At 41.6% G+C, this 17,793-nt stretch overlaps 1 protein-coding gene across 5 annotated transcripts in view; it reads left to right on the top strand.

Annotated features, from left to right (window-relative positions):
- Positions 1-4,438: 4,438 nt before the first annotated feature.
- The window catches only part of LOC105921453 (protein FAM184A), a 78,561-nt gene continuing 65,206 nt past the window's right edge, over positions 4,439-17,793 (top strand). For 3 of the 5 annotated variants that reach the window (XM_036128458.1, XM_012857169.3, XM_036128459.1), the window contains exons 1-4: positions 4,574-4,741; positions 14,151-14,228; positions 16,145-16,279; positions 16,378-16,476. In XM_036128458.1, the coding sequence (XP_035984351.1) occupies positions 4,574-4,741; positions 14,151-14,228; positions 16,145-16,279; positions 16,378-16,476 (480 nt within the window). Of the gene's footprint in view, positions 4,742-14,150; positions 14,229-16,144; positions 16,280-16,377; positions 16,477-17,793 lie in introns of all 5 variants that reach the window. The other 2 variants (XM_036128457.1, XM_036128460.1) reach the window with 1 other exon arrangement.

The following is a 17,793-nucleotide window of genomic DNA, read 5'->3' as shown; positions in this document are numbered from 1 at the left end:
CAGACACCCTGTCTACTTTTAAGACTAATCTTAAAACTTTCCTTTTTGACAAAGCTTATAACTAGAGCGGCTCATGTTACCCTGAGCTACCTCTGTAGTTATGCTGCTATAGGCTTAGGCTACTGGGGGACATCAGGGCATATTTTTCTCACTCTGCTGAGTTCTACTGTTCTCCAGTTTTGCATTGTTGTTATATCAACTTTAAACTTTTTGTTCTCTGTCTTTTTTATCTTCATAGTGCACCAGGTCTGGTGTTCTGTTAACTGTGACATCATCCAGGGGAGATAGATCATCCACTATTACCATATAGCATAGAAAGGATCCCTGGATCAATGCGTGCTTCTGTGCTTTCTGTGTCTCTGCTCTGTCTTCTCTAACCCCCAGTCAGTCGAGGCAGATGAGCGTTCACACTGAGCCTGGTTCTGGTTCTGCTGGAGGTTTTCCTGCTTCATGCATGCTCAGTATGAGGGATTGCTGCAAAGCCATCAACAATGCAGACGACTGTCCACTGTGGCTCTACGCTCTTTCAGAAGGAGTGAATGCTGCTTGGAGAGACTTGATGGAACCTGCTGGGTTTCCTTAGAGAGGAAAACTTTCTGACCAATCTGGAGGATTTGATTGAATTTGACTTTGTAAAGTGCCTCGAGATGACCTGTGTTGTGAATTGCCACAATATAAATAAAATTGAATTGAATAAATGGCACTATCAACCACCTATTAGTAGTTTAGTCCAACTAGTAGAAGCAGAGGTTTTACTATTTAGATGATATGCAGCCCAGACGTCTCAACTGGAACGCTTTCTAACGCACTAATCAACAACTGGACCAAGCAAATAGACATTTGTGTTTTGTTAGCTAAGTATTTAGGTTAAAATACTAAAAAATTACAATTATTACACTCAAATCCTGCCAGCTAGTGAACCCTAAATGTGCAAACCAATCAACCAGTGCAACCTAAACGTTAAACTTCTCCACTATTAGAACCTATGATTCACACTAGTTGACAAATTGAAGCATTATTATCCAATGTAGCTCAATAGGTCAAGTTGTCAACTAGCGTGCTACAGATGTGCACAATTTAAGAGCCTAAAAATGCTAAATATTCCTCTATTAGCACAACCTTATTTAATAGAGCCCAAAATGTCTACTGGGTAACTAGTTGAAGCCCTTTTGCCCATTATAGTAAACTAATGAACACCAGCACCACAAGGGTGGGTTTACATGCGGCGCAGCATTAAACTAACTTACCCATAGATTTAAAAATAAGAAGGAATTTTCATTTTTTACTTAGTAGTTCTGTTGGTGAGTTCTTTTGGTTAGATGTCCATTCACTATGTTTCCCTGTTAGGTTCTTCTCTCCTCCTGTCTCTGCCATATGGTTATTGTCTCTCCTTCTGCTTAATTACCTCTACACATTTCACCCACAATAATTGCTCCACCTATTTTCTCTTCTGTCTACTCCCCTATTTAGTCGGTCAGTTCAGCCACTCTGATTGTTAGGTCCTCTTTTATGCCCTGGATCTGGTCTCCACCTGGTCATGTTCCTGGTTCCTATTTTCCCCTGCCTGTCTGTAAGCCTTGTATTTATTATTGAATAAATCTCTCTTCACTTTAACATGCGACTCCTGAACTCTTGCCGACAAACCAAAGTAAAAAAACTGACAAAAATCTGTACAACACAAGAGCAGTTGAGCTCAAAGTCCCAAACTAATGACCAGATCGTCTCCTTCAGTTTTTTTTTTAACACTGTTTCATCAATTACAGCAACTCATCCACTTCCTGAAGCAGTAAAACACACCATCACACTACCACTACCATGCTTGACTGCCATTGCAGTGGTCTTTTTACAGAAATGCCGTGTCCTTTTTACACCGGATGTAACGGGACACGCACATCCCACAAAGTTCTGCTGTTGTTTCCTCAGTCCACAAAATGTTTCCCCACATTGCCTTGGATGGTCTTTGCATCCTTTCCTGTCAGCAGCACTTTTGGCCTCTGATCTCTCCGATGGAGGCCATTTTTTCCCCAGTATCTCTTTCTTATTGTTAAATCGCGAACCTCGACCTCGATTGAAGAAAGTGAGCTCTGCAATGATTTAGATGTTGTTTTGTGTTCTCTTGTGACTCCCTGGATATGTTGTTGTTTTTCGTGATCCCGGGGTAATTTTAATTTGGGCCGACCACAATTGGGAAGCTTCATTGTTAATTTGCAGATATACACATCGATGCGACTAAAATTGAACTCTTAGGCCTTCATTTTTGTGTAAAAGTAACTCTGCATGCTGTCCTCATTACTCTGAACACTGTGAAACATGATGGTGGCTGCTCTGTGTTATGGGGGTGCTTTATGGGGAGCCAGAAAAAGGGATGGTCGTCAGGGTTTATGAGAAAATAAACAGAATCGAGAGTTGCCGCTTACCAGCAACACAGTGACCCTCAGCATTCAGGCAGAGCTGCACATACATGCTCTACATTAAAGCTCATACATGAAAAAAGGCCTGGTCAACATCCATTTGATGATTGTATATTCTCTCTGTTCAATGTGGCTGAGATTGAGTTATTCAGCAGAGAAAAATGGGCAGAAACTTCTGTGTCCTGACATGCAAAGCTGGTAGATGCATACCTGAAAATGCTTTTTGCTGCAACTGCAGAAGGTGCGGGTTCTGAACGAATTTGACCCAAGAAGGTTTGATCTTTTTTTTTGTGTGTGTGAAAAATGTTGAAAATTAAGCATTATTTTCTTTCCACTTCACAATTAAACACTACTTTGTGTTGGTCTATCGGATAACATGTCAAAGTGTATTAAAGATGTAAAATTAGGACTTTTGCAAAATACTAATATACTAAAGTAACCCAAAAAAAATCAGTTTTTAAAATGAAAAAAGAAATAGGTATTTATTGCATTCAGCAGTTCAGCTATAATCTGTTCCCCTTTAAATTTGCATAGCCTAATACCTCCTTGTAGTTGTAACTTCTCACCAGTAGAGGTCAGTGCAGGATCAAACACTGCTGCAGTGTCTCTTCTTTGTCCTATGCATTATAACTAGTACCCAGAGAGTATTTCTCACTGAATATAATATAATGTGCCTTTCATATTGTGACATACAGGAGGGTGTTAGATTGGCAAAGGCAAAGAGGTCTGCAACATTTGTGGCGGCGCTAAAATGATCACCAAAGACCAGATAGAGATGTTGGCTCTACATTATGCGCTTTGAACAAATTTTATGATTATAGGAAATATTCATGTTTGAAATAAGAGTAATATTTAGGACAGATCAAAGCTTGTACATTTCTCTGTAAACCCCCTTGTATTAATATCTTGTATATTATTGTATCTATAAGATACCCTCTATTCTGTTTTATTTATATTTATCTATCCCCACCCATCCGTTGTTTGTATCTGTTTGTCTTTACAGGGTTACAGGAGGCTGATTTCTTTAACCAGCATTCATTGGAGAGATGACCGCACCATCGCAGGGCAACCCAGACAAACAACCATGAACACTCAAAACTCATTTAAGCTGAATTTAGGGATTTTGGAGAGACAAGTTATCCTATTTGTAGTGTTTTTGGACTGTAGAAGGAAGCCGGAGTATCTGGAGAGAACCCATGCAGGCATGGGAAGACCATGCAAACTGCTTGCAGAAAGACCCCAGGTTGGGATTCAAACCCAGGACCTTTTTGCTACAAGGCAACAGGAATAATATATATTTTTAAATCTATATATTTAACAAAAAGTTTTTGTTAGCATTTGGATTTTAGTTTTGGTATTTTGGTCTGGTCACATTTTATTCTCACCATTTCTTTTTTTTAAGTGTTGTGTTTGACAAAAATATAACAGCATCTTAGATTTTATTCACAGAACACTTGTCCGTTTTATACCTGTTTCTCAAAAATCTATTTCCATTTCCCTCCATTGCCCTCAATTGTACCTATCTGCACTTTAATTGATTATATATATATATATATATATATACATACATACACACAAACTTTTACATACTTTTATTTGACAAAATGACAGCAATTATACTATTATTGGTCCATTTTAATACATTTTTTTTTTTATTTAAACAGCTTCCCTGAAACGTTTTGTTTATTTAAACTTTAAACTATTCATTTTCTTAAAAAGCTTTTTCTGACCTAATAATTTGCAACAGTATTGTTATGTTATTCTCTTGAGAGAACTTCTTATTGTCAATATTTAGGTTTGATATTTTGTTCCCCGGCCCATGAAATTAAACAAAAAATAAATAAATAAATAAATAAACATCTTGATGCGCCGCGTCGGAACGTAACTCATCTGGCCTCGAGCGCGCGCTATTGGATCAGCATCTGGCGCGCGTCTCCGCCTCCCCCTCATCACTCCAGCCGCTCGCGCCCGCTGACGATGCGTGCCACGGAGCGGTCTCGCGCCGCGCTGCCAGCCCCGAGCTGGTTCCCTCCTCTCTGAAGCGGAACCATCATCTCCACGAGACGCAGTCGGCGATGGGAGGACTGGCCGCGTGCGGCGGGCCCCGCTCCATTTCCCTCTAATTCACGCCGTCGCACTTGGCTTTTAAATCCCGGCGAAAAATGGCGACGGGGGCAGGCTGGCAGCCTCCGTACAGCACCTCGACGAGCACCAGCAAATACGCCCCCTCTCCAACGGCGTCCAACATGTTTTACGACGGGAGCTTGACGCTGGAATACACTCCGGACCTGCACCTGAAGATGAGCAAGAAGATCGCGCAGCTGACAAAGGTGTGTGCGTGGAAGTGAGTGGATGACGTAGGGGGTGTAGTGGTTAAGTCATTTGGAGCAGGTGGGGATGTAGAGATGGAGTAGTAATGGGGAGGTGGGGACGCAGTGGCGTTTGTAAACACGCTCCTCTACAGTCAAACCCCACAGCACCCGTGACATGCATTCCACTCAGCAGCAGATTCCCGTGTTTCTGCATCGCTCGCATGTCAACAATCAGGAAGGTTTACGCATCTGTTCATAACTGTGGAGGAGCTGCAGCCCACCATGAGCCTGGGAGTGTAAACATTGAATGATAATTGATCTGAAACGTCTGTTAATATTCACCGTGGCTTAACCTGCGTGCAGCTTTTCCAACCAAAGCCAACAAGGACGGAGGCAAATGATGTAATCTGTGGAGGGGCTGCAGGGGTCCGGCTGAGCTGCTGCTTTGTTGTCCATACCTGACACCGTTGGAGGACACTGCTGTGCAGCAGCGGGAGATTTAAGGTGGCAGCTCGGCTTCTGGCCCCGTCGTGTCGCACCAGGGCACACGAAAGCGGGAGTAGAGGAGTTTTACGTCCCAGTTAAGGTGATATTCTCCTCCCAGATAATATTCAATTCAATTAAATTTTATTTATATAGCGCCAAATCATGAAACACGTCATCTCAAGGCACTTTACAAAATCAAGTTCAATCATATTATACAGATTGGGTCAGATTATACAGATTGGTCAAAAATGTCCTATATAAGGAAACCAGTTGATTGCGTCAAAGTCCCGACAAGCAGCATTCACTCCTGGAGAAGCGTAGAGCCACAGGAAGAGTTGTCTGCATTGTACATGGCTTTGCTGCAATCCCTCATACTGAGCAAGCATGAAGCGACAGTGGGAAGAAAAACTCCCCATTAACGGGAAGGAAAACCTCCAGCAGAACCGGGATCTGTATGAACGGTCATCTGCCTCGACCGACTGGGGTTACAGAAGACAGAGCAGAGACACAACAAGAGAGACAAACAAGCACAGAAGCACACATTGATCTAGTAATCTGTTCTACATTAGATGGTAGTAGCGGGTGAGCCGTCTTCTCTGGATGATGTCACAGTTAACAGAACGCCAGACCAGGTGTACCTACTATGAAGATAAAGAGAGAGAGCAAAAAGTTAAAAGCTGAAATGACGAAAGTCATTTCAATGTAATACAATGCAAAACTGGAGAACAGTAGACTGAAGAACAGTAGAAATCAATAGAGTGAGAAAATTAGACCCTGATGTCCTCCAGCAGCCTAGGCCTATCACAGCACATAGTAAAGAATTACAATAGTCCAGCCTTGAAGTAACAAATGCATGGACCAGTTTTTCAGCATCACTCCTGGACAGAATGTTTCTAATTTTGGCGATATTCCAGAGGTGAAAAAAGGAAACTCTGGAAATCTGTTTAATATGAGATTCAAATGACATGTCTTGGTCGAAAACAACACCAAGATTTTTAACTTTATTACCAGAGGCCAAGTTAATGCCATCCAGATTAAGTGATTGGTTAAGAACTTCATTTTTTGAAGACTCTGGCCCAAAGATTACAACTTCTGTCTTGTCAGAATTTAAATGCAGGAAATTTAAAGTCATCCAGCTTTTGATGTCATCAAGACATGACTGCAATAATAATAATAATAATAATAATAATAATAATAATAATAATAATAATAATAATAATAATAATAAAGGAAAACTAGAATCACTTCTTCAGGGAAATGTCGCAGTGGTTCCATCAATTATAGCACATGTTGGCTGGACCTTAGGTGTTCTTTTTAGTCAGCAGAGGTTTTTGCCTTCTAACCTTCCATTGTTCCCTCAGTCTCTCTTTCTTATTGTTGAATCATGACCTTAACTCAGGGAAATGAGCTGAACGGGTCATTGCTACCTTCCTGGAAGGTTCCCCTCTGTCCCACGTGTCGTTCATCTGTGGATTACCTGAGTCCCAAAGCCGTACAGAGGGCCCCATGACACTGATGATCTGGCTTCTCACCTGTTATTGAAATGATTTAGATTAATTTAAGATGCGTTGCTTTTTTGCGATTTTTTGCAATCCCTATACACATTTAAAATTGGGGTTCAGAAGAAAGAGAATTGCTCGTGCTGCCCCCCCGTGTCTGCCACCCTGGGCGGTGAGCCGCGTTGCCTACAGCTTAAATCTCCACGCCTAGCTCTGAACGTTACGTGTCGCCTTCTCTTTTCGATGTCCCCCATTTGTTTCCCTTGATTTTTGCACAGTTAATTGGTACAAAACATGTTAAAGCTTAATAAAAATTATTTTTTTTTAAATATTTTTAAAACTATATATTTATCTTTTTGCCGTCTTTGCTCAGCACTTCAGGCAAATAAAGTATTAGTTTTTCCCCTCCAGGTGGAAAATAAACGAGAAGGAAAGTTCCCAGTCCTGGGCCTGTTTGCAAAGTTGCCTAAGAGTGAGAAAAACTATAAGGAGCATAAGAAGAAAAATCGCCTGAAAATAACCACAAAACCTTAAAAAAATGCACATTCAGAGCATCAAGAGCGTGATAATGTTCCCCTTCAGCGGACGATTACTCACGACATTCATCATTTATCGGGCTATTTGTTTTGGATGGCGTATTTTCTTACTTCTTGTCTTACCTATTTTGAAGAGGGGCTTAGAGGAAGGGGCCTGTCTTGTCAGATTCATACCTTAAGTCGCTTAAAAGTGATTAAAGCACCCATAATAAAGATTTTAATGACATTTCTATATATTTTTTTACGGCGACTGAATAAAAGTACCTGAAATGAAAATGTTCAGCGTGATATTAAGCTTCTGAATTCTGATTTTATTTCTTTTCAGGTGTTTTTATTACTCTCAGGGTCAATATACTGTATCTGTGTCGTTGACCATGCAGTTGATGATTGGGTCCCGGATCACGGCAGAAGCTGATATTTGAGCGGAGATCTCCGTTTTTCAGCTTCGCTCCGCGTCTTCTAGCTTTGTCTGATAGAAACTCGGCCGTCGTTCTCTGCAGTAATTGTCACGCCGCTGTAGTTTTGAGCGGAGCGGCGAAGCGGGACGTGTTGTGTCCAGGGTATGACGGCTTTTTAAAGGCACGGCACAACAGAAGACAACAGCGGCGAAGAAAAGAACGAAACTACCCTTCCATTCCTCAGTTTACTCATTTATCCGTCCATCCATCTGTGCATCTGTGCTTTATCTAACTTTATTTCAAAATTCACGAGGCTTTTGTTGTCTCCTGTGATCACATTGCCCAGAGACGTTGTTCGCCCTCCCCGCACGCTACAGAAGCATCCTCTTTTTAGACCCTCCTGATTACGTAAGGCATTACTGCCTGAAAGGCCTTTTTTTTTTGGTATCAGGATTTGTGTTTACAGTCTGAGTTTAAATATTGATGACGCTTTGGCCGAGTCAAAGGAGGTTTTGTGCCAGACGGTGCAGCAGCGGGATCAGGCGCGCTTCTTAACCGTAATTCCGCTTCAGACGGCGGACAGATCGGATCCGGGCTGTGCCGTGATGATCAGGGGAGGCTCGTGTCTCTCAGGTTGTTCTGCAGAGATGCTCAGAGATGCGCCGGCTTAGTAAGGAGGGTGCTGAAATGTGGACAGCCTGACGGACAGCCTGTCTGCATGCAGGCGAACTTTGGACCAGCAACTCAGATGCTGAGAAAGAAACTGTCTTTCCTTAATCCTTTAATGACCGAATGTGACGTTAACCCTCTGAAAACGACGAGAGCAAAGCCGCGGAGCTACGCTGGAGCCGCATGCTGCAGTTCTTGGCCGCATCAGTCGTGGCCTTCTTCTCTAGCCGATCAATAGCCACTGACTCTGACCTCAGAGGCCTCCCTCCTCGGTGTCCTGTTGTCATCTTCCCCATCGCACCTCATCCGTCCCGCGCAGAGCGGCTCGGCTTTCGACATCTTGATCTTGACAAAAGGAGCGCCGCTCTAACTCCAATTCATTACGCACCGATTCAGGGGACAATCTTCTTTGTTTTGCTGCTTTAAATGAATGCTGCTTTTAAATTGGAGTGATTAAAGAATCACTCCAATGGACGAATTCCTTCTCATTTGAGAAAGACGAGTCTGGAAACCTCTGTCTAAATCTCAGGATTAGATTTATTTAGGATTATAGGAAGAAAACAGTGGGGTCCAGGCCACATGCCATCCGATTGGATGCCATAAATCACTTGCCAACCTCAGCATCACTGCCTATCACAGCCCATCTCACCAGCTAATCCTAACATGGCTGCTCTTTCACTAAATACCAGGGGTCTGCAGGCCGAGGCTCTTCAGCCCCTTCGCTATGGCCTTTATAAAACCAAAATAAGAAATGTTTTTCATTATAGAGGCTATAATAAGGTGGTTTTAGCTGTTTGTATGCAACATCTGCATCAAGTCTCTACAACAGAAGGGAGCCAATGGTACGGGGCTCTTCTTATAGGACAAAGCTCTCAAAAGTGTCTCTTTTAATGAAAAAGGTTGCTGCCCCCTGGGCTGCAGCCTTATCAGTATGTCAGTCATCGCTGGAGGGGAAAAGGACCAACATCTCTGTGTTCTGCTTAAAGATACAGAGAGGAAGTCATATTGTCTGTTCTGGATTGCTTTGCATTGCGTGAATTCAAAGTGTGTGGCACCGCTGCTGTACTGGCATGCTTTTTTTAACTGGTTGAGGTGATAAAAGAGGTAAAATGTTGTATTTATGAGAGGCGCATATGCAGTGAAATCGCTCAGATGGGATATGTAATGATCAGCATGGCGGTATGTCCTAGCTGGACTTTGTCCCGGGAAGGCGTTCAGTTGTTTTCCCCAGGGGAAAAGTTAGCGTGTGTGGATGAAAAGTTTCCCGAAGCCAACTGATCACATCGAAACTCTCTGCTTACTCTCTGCTGTCTCCTCTTTGCCATTGATCATCGCTCTGTGGCGTCCATCCTGTCATCCAGCTGTGTTTTTTGCTCTAATCGTGGAGCTGTTATTAAAGCCGGTTTACAGTACAATAGTCATTTGATTTTAACCGTCCAATGAGGCGCACACCCAGCTCTTCTTATTAGTAGAAGTACGCTGTTGGCCTAATCCTCTCCAAAAGAGATCGGTAGCCACGGAGAATGTGAACAGTGCAGGTTTGACACTCTGGACAAGCGTTCCTAGCTCTAAGGAAGTTAAAAATAACACACCAGTGTTTTCTAAGCAAACCAAAATGATAATCAGTGTATCAGGTGGGGCTGCATGCGCGACAGATGCCATGAAATCTGTAAAATCACATTTAGTTCCAGCGCGGAGGACGGGACGCATTTGACACACCATTTGCATTTTTTACCCAACTATGAAACAGCTGCCATGTTCTGTTCTTGGTTCTGTGGAGAATTTCATCCACATCATAATTGTTATGATAATTGAGTTTTTTTCTCAATAAATGTATTCAAGCTCTTCGCTTGAATACATTTATTGACAGGAGGATGAGATTCTTTCATGCAGGGTTAAAATAAAACTAAGTTCAGAGCAGCAATCAAAATAATTTTCTACCATCTAATTATATATAATCAACATTAATGAGAAGGAAAACAAAGCAATTTTTTTTTCTAATCCAGTGCTTGCTTATACTGTCAATGTTTTCTTTTTGAATATAAGCGTTAAAGGTGAATTTCTACCATGCAGCCCTGAACCTTAAATCTCCCCTTGGCTGCTGGCCCTCAGTATCTCCATTGTGTTGCAGTTTATGTAAATTAATTTGCTTAAATCAAGAGCGTTACTCCTCCACAGTGATGCTGCTTTAGACAGAAAATGTCTAAAATTTGGTGCTGTAATAATGTAATAATGCTACCTTCGCATCGCTGAACGCGGTCAAATACAGCATAGCACAACTGCTTCCCTGAGACAAACAGCAATTGGAAATTCTCCATCTTGAATTTAAGCTCACAAAATAAAGATAAATGACTATTTATTCAAGTAGGAAGGAAAAGTCAGAGGAAATGTAGTCTGACTGCAGTGGCTTTGGGACCTAACAAGCAGACACCCTAGGCTGTGGTGATGACTGACCGTGAAAGAAAGTGTAGTTTGAAAAACTAACATTTTCATACCATTCAGACAGTGATTGCAATTTCTGCTCCTCTTCATACCAGCATTATTATCCTGACAACCACATGAATTAGCTATTTTTCACCCAGACACTTTTTTTGTAGCAGGAAACCATGCAGTGATTATGCAAGTCTCACTTTTTTCCACATAATCACATTTAACTACATTAATGTAGCATTTAAAACATAAATACTAGGACATATCCTTCTGACCACTGAACCAGAAACCCTTCTATAGTTAGTTTTCTCACATGTTGTGTGATTAAAAAAAAAAGTTACAAACTAATGCTTGCCATGTGGTCGATGGCAGGTGCAGTTGAATGTTTTCTCCTTAATTCTCCTCAGGCACAGCAATCATAAGCATTCAGGAGGAATGTTTTTAGGAGAGAGCTGATATTAACTTTAATAAAGCTGTCTTGAACATAAGCAGTTGTTTTGTTCTGACTGCTGTAAAGCATAAAGCAAGCATAAACTTTATGCTTGCAAACAACGGCTGTTGTTGCTTTGATGGTCTGGCTGTTGACTCCCTGCTCGAGCTGTCATTTCTAGCCGCAGCATGTGAGCTTTGTTGTGTCCTCTTGATTTGTTTAGTCAATAAATCCAATATTCCTTTAGTTAAACTAGAGTGTCTTCAACTTTTAGCATGACATTGCATTATTTAGAACAACACATCAAGTTGCCGCCATTGGTTATTTTTGTTTTGACATAGCCTTTATTAAAATGAGGCAGAAAAACCCAAAACATACTGCATGCTTCCAGAGCCCGGGATAAAGATTCGGCTCAAATGAGTTTAGTCAACATCAGAGTTTAGGAGACCAGCAAATGTTTGACAGCTTTATCAGGAATATATTTCACTCTCTAACAGGATTTAATTGCACTTGAATTGGGAGAATGTGGAAGAACTATTTATGCAAAGCCAGCTTTACCCCAAACAGTCCTGCAAGGTACTTCCATTCCTCTGAGATGGTGAAACAAAGCAGAAAGAGAGGCTAGAGAGAAGGAGGGTGAGATAAAAAGGATGGGGAGCAGAGGGAGAGTGAGGAAACAGAGATGAAAGCAGCCGCCACACCAGCGTCATTAAAATAATCATGTATAATTGAAGGAACACTTCCATGGCTGACTCAATGCAGGGAATCCAAGCTGAGAGTCGGGGAGAGCAGGAGAAAAACCTTCCTCCATTCTCATACTGCCTGCTGACAGGCCGACAGCAAATCCATGGGGCACCGCTGAACAACATCCAAGCTGTGATCAAGATGTCTGTTTGCTCTGTATGTGTAAAGGTGATCGCTGGTTTCTGTAATGTAGCCGTTAGACGGAAAGGTGTTTTCTCTCCTGGTTTTAGTGACTGGATGTCATCTGTGATGGCAGACAGACAGACTTCTTCTTTCTGACTGAGATGCCCACCAGGGAGAGGGACTGTGGGGTTTCCATCAATCCCAACTTTGTTTTACGTTTCCATAGAGGTGCATTATGCTAATTTTGTTTTTTTTCCCCGGAGGTCTGAAATACTGGTTTTGTTTTTCATTTCTTTCTATCTATCTACATAAAGGAGGCAAGAAACAATAAAACTGTAGTTTTTTTTCTGATAGATAGTTCTCTTGAATGCAACAGAAAATGAAAGAGTTTGCAGGCAACTTCCATTTATACATCAAGTGTCCCTAACTCATCCCTAACATGCATCAGATTAAATGCTGTTGGTTGACGCATTGACAGACTAAAATGATGGCAGGTCTTAGTTTTCATGCGTTCATTTAACATGGGAGAAAATGATCTCCAGTCATTTAATCTCTGCTAAAGGAGGCCAGTGTTGAAACCGTCGACACAACTGGAGAAAGTGACAAGTGAGTGAAATGGGGATTTATTGCAATCCCCATATCATCTTCAGAATGTTGAGCAGTGATAGGATGCCACCCAAATTGTGCGCCTGAATGTGTTGCAAACCCCCCATTGTAGTCCAGAACGGCAAACCAACAGGCTCGTGTCGATGGTCTGGCTGTTGACTCCCTGCTGCCTTTCCTTGCATGTGTGTTTCTTTCCAGATTTTACATTGTAATTACGATCAGACCGTCCTTTCCAACGCTTCAGAGTTAAATGTCCTAAACAGGATGAGAATTGTGATTCCTCAATAGATGGACACACTTTCTGGCCCCCCTTTTCCTAAAGATGCTGGTCTGCCTCTTCACAGGCGTTCAAGAGGCCCTTCATCTACTCTAAATCCCATCCACCAGTGTTGCACTGCCACTGTGGAGCTTTTCTAACCACCTCAGGGACCTCTGCCATGGTGACGGACTCACCAAGTCCTCAGACTCTGCCTCCTCCTCCTTTTTGAGGTCCTCAATTAAACGTTAAGGAAAAGAGGAATATTAAATGTTCCTCTTTTAACTTAGGGGTGAGCATTTCCAACCCTACAGGAGTGTAGGGTTATTGGTTAAGAGATGCCATCCGTCTGATGTCAGCGTGTTATTTTCATTGGGGTTTGGAGAAAATGACTGAGCGTTCCAGCTAGAGCACATTTTCTGATAATGACCAGGAGGTGACGTACAGATGCATTAGTCTCAGGAAGCTTTTACAAAACGGCTTCTCCAGCATCGATCCGAGGTGGCGTTAAATATCATAAAGCCATCAGTCTTTTTCCCTCTATAGAGTTTCTCACAATAAAAGGGGGAAAAAAAACCACATCGGTCTAATGCATGCTGTAGGTATAAATGAAAGCCGTGCGCTTCACCTGTTACTGGAACCAATTCTGGAGCGGCTGGTTCTGATAGCGGCGGCGTTTTCAGTTGACCATGACCGAACATTAGCTGCTCTCCGGGGGCTTCAATTTGCTGCAGCTTAAGCTTTTTTTTAAAGCTTCTGCATATCATTTACCTCCAGCGCTCATAAAAACCTGCTTATATTCCTGAGAGGGAGTGCAAGCATGACTGACAAGATGTTATTCACTTAAGCCTTTGCGTGGAGAGTGCACCAGGAGGAAGAGGGAAGTCCTACATCCGCGTTGGAGCTGGTGCAAGGGGTTTATTCCCAGCAGCGGTTTTTTTGTTTTAGCCGTTCATGATGGTCACTTGATCGAGTCATTTCAGTCTGACCTGTTGTTAAAAGTCCTCGTTTCTTCAGAAAGAAGAAGAGAAACTGTTTTTATTTTTTTCCCCTACAGCCTCAGTGAGTTTAAAGCTTTGTCTGCCCACAGTTTGGAACATGTTTGCCTCCTCCTGTGATGCTATTAGTATAGATTTTTGCACGCTTAATCTTTTTGTTCTCTTCCCCTGCACAGCTATCGATCTCCTATTGAAACTGTTAATAAAAGCTTTCTTTACCATCGCCACGCTGTCATCTCCCTCTGCCTCTAGGTAATTTATGCTCTCAACACCAAGAACGATGAGCACGAGGAGGAAATCGAGTCTCTGAAAGAAGCCCACGAGGATGAGGTACTTTCCAGACTCTTCACTGTGTGAAAATTTTCTGCCTGCACAAAAATTAAATTTTCTAAAACTGAATTTCAGGGCAGTATTTTTCAGCCATGGGATGCATAACAGATGCATGGAAAGTGAGAGTGGCTGTGCTTGCTGTGATTCATTTTAATTTTCTAGAGCTCAGGAGGCCACCGTCTCCTATTTTTTTTTTTTTTTTTTTTTTACATTTATGGTGCAGAAATTAGTGGTTTTACATTTCTGTGTATCCTCAGCTTCACAGATGAGAGGACATGCGTAAAAGAAATGCATCGGGCCGCATCATGAATAACCAAATTCAACATCAATTAGGATGAATTTAGGATTGCTCTAAATATATGAACATATTTTCTCAAAAACCTGAGCTTTAGCGTCTCGGTATAAGCAGATGATCAAGCTGCTGTCGCATAAAAACAAAGCAAAAAAAAAAAATCTGGAGCTAATGAAACCGGCATCACAAGCAAACTAGCTTAAGATATTAACTAGTGAATTTACTGCCCTTCTTAAATATAGAAACTTCTTCGTCCTGAGATTTTATCTTGTTATACAGAGGCTAATAAAATGTTATCTCGACATAATAAGACCATGACACTTTAGTCACAACAAAATGACTTTGAGAGTTTTTGAGAAAAGGCAACGATGAAACTGATCATAAGAAAATGAGCTTGACTGATCTTTAGATTTTAATCTCGAAACAATGAGAGACGAAACTGAAGTCACAGGGTAACAAGTCTAAGATATGTTGGCCTGAGATATTCTTATCTTCAAATAATGAGATGATAAATTAATCGGAAGAAAACTAGCTCTAGATATTGGTATCCTGAGAGATGTCATAAGAAAAGGATATTGTGATATCTTGAGATGGTCAGATAACGAAAGATAATGAAAGTAGTCGCAGAAAACACAATTTAGATGTTTTGGAATAATGAAGTTTTGTCGAGAGATGATGCAAGGGTGAAGCTAGTCTCCAGAACAAAAGCTTAAGACGTTATGTTGAGATCACATCTTAAGATAATGAGATAATGAAGTGCAGTCACAGGACAACATGTTTGAGATACTGTTGTTTTAGAATAATGAGAACTAATCACAGGAAGATGAGCTTGAGATATTGGCTGACAACCTAAGCCTCATTTTTAAAATGACATCCAAATTGTTTTGGATTAAGAAATAGGTTTGCAAGACAAAAGCCCAGGCCTAAAATCTACCTAACGTGGGAAAAAAAGTGTTAATGTCTGAAAGAACCAAACCGGACCTTATGGGCCACGATTCCAAACGTTATTTGTGACTAAACGCCACTCAGCATCAGCCAAAGCTCACACCTGAACACGGTGGCGGCAGCGTCATGCTCAGCAGTTCTTTATTTATTTTAACTAGAAGTCCTTTTTCTGTCGGGACAAAATGGATAAAACGGTGAGCTGTTCCAGACAGCGGCCCGTTCTGACCCAGACACATTTTGTTTCTCAGCACCACGGTGAGTCCATCCGTCCCTGCAGCTCAGCTGAAGAATGGCCGCTAATGTTGCCTCCAGCACCGTCTCATCGTTATATCGGTGTAAAGAGTCCAGGACAGTTCAGTTCAAGCAGCTCGGTTCTGAAACCTAAGGCTTTATTTACGACGCTGGTTTAAATGAACATTTTTATTAGGATTTATTCCCAATGGAACCCTCCAGATCACAATGAAATATGGTGTTCATTTCATTTGCTCTTTTATTTTTAATGCATTTTCAAAGAGGGACTCTTCTCCCTCCTGCTAACGTTTGCTGAAGGCTGCAAGTTCTGGTGCTCGCGTTTCTTTAGCTCCGTTGTGTGTTGTTGCTCTAAATTATATCTTTTCATAACCCGGAGTTATAAAGCAATAGGGTGAAGTGCGTTCTCAAATAAAACCCTCTCGCTCAGGTCCAACACATAGTGACGGAAACCAGAGACAAGATCATGCAGTACAGGAGCAAAATGGCGGACGAGGCGGACCTGAGGCGGCGGCTGGCCAGTCTGGAGGAATCTGTCGAACTCCACGACCACATGAAGAGACAGGTGAGCGAGCGCCGCCGGGGGAAAGCACGGCTCTGCGCACGCGAATCCCCCCCCCCCACGTGCGTTTGTTACACGGGCTGATCTCTTCTCGCTGGCAGGCCTTGGCAGAGTTCGAGATGTACAGACAGAGGATGGAGGACTCGCAGCTCTGCACAGAGGCCCAGCATACCCAGAGGGTGGTGTCCATGAGCAGAGAGGTAAGGCCTTCTTAGGAAATAAACTGAAAAATACCAAAAACATGAAGTAAAACTTGCAAAAAGGGGTTTGTGTCATACTAGTCATGAATATCATAGCAAAACTGAAGTTGATTAAACGTGCAACTGCTTTCCAGCAGCCTTATCTGTAACGTATTTAGGAAGGTTAATCCATTTAAAAACTTGCATAAATAGACAAACATGTGCTATTATTGGACTGGAAATTAGCTGGAAAACATGATGATATACAGTATTTCAGGCATTTATTGACCCAAACCCAAAATCCAGCATCTCTGGAAATCAGAATATCACATCTGAGCGGTTTAAAACGTAGATATTTAATAGACAAATGTTATGTCACAGTCAGATTATGACCCACACAACCATCCTTTTATAATTGGGGAATGCAGCAACGGGTCATAAACAGGAAAGCTGGCTGCTCAGAGAGCTATATCCAAAAATGTTGATGGAAAGTTAAGTGGAAGGACAACATTTGGTAGAAAACGATGCACAGGTAACAAGGATAACTGCAGAAGGTTTACAGAGATGCTAATTTTATTTTCCAGGGCCCACACTGACAAAAGTACTAATACCTGCCAGACAGACCAGAAAAGTGGGCTGACCCGAACCCTACAGATGTTCTGCACTGCAAAAAGGGATCTAAAAATAAGTAAAATGTTCTTAAAGTTAGTGTATTTGTCCTCGATTTGACCAGGTAAATAAGATTATTGGCCAATGGAATGAGTATTTTGACTCCTAAAATAAGATAATTAGACATCCTGCACTTGAAATAAGATGATGGAGATGAGTTGTTCCTATTTTAAGTGCAAAAATCTTATTCCATTGGCAAATCATCTTATTTACCTGCTCAAATCAAGGACAAATACACTAATTTTAAGAACATTTTACTTATTTTAAGTTCCGTTTTTGCAGTGTGTGCAGTATTGTCAGAAAGAAAATGAGAGACAGCAGAGCAACAACCTAAACGCCACCATCAAAACAACCTGGACTTTGATTACTTACTCGATGCAGTAATTCCTGCCAAAGGAAGGGCATACTTCCGGTAGCCAGACATGTAATGGTGTAATTTTGGGTTTTCAGTGGCTAAAAGTTCAAATAATCTAGATTTAGATAAATAAATGCTTGAAATTACTCAACAAATCTTCATTAGTTTCACTTTTTGAATTCAATTATCACAATGATCAATTATCATATAATATTTAGATGCACATGTGTAGTGGGGAACTGTGATGCAGTGGGGCTCTTCCTAAAGGATCTGGCAAGATTAACCATAAAAATCTGGTGGATCGGAAAACAAAA

The sequence above is a fragment of the Fundulus heteroclitus genome, chromosome 24, assembly GCF_011125445.2.
Source record: "Fundulus heteroclitus isolate FHET01 chromosome 24, MU-UCD_Fhet_4.1, whole genome shotgun sequence".
Lineage (NCBI taxonomy): Eukaryota > Metazoa > Chordata > Actinopteri > Cyprinodontiformes > Fundulidae > Fundulus > Fundulus heteroclitus.
The sequence above is the reverse complement of the archived record's forward strand: the minus strand, read 5'-3'. Positions and strand labels throughout refer to the sequence as shown.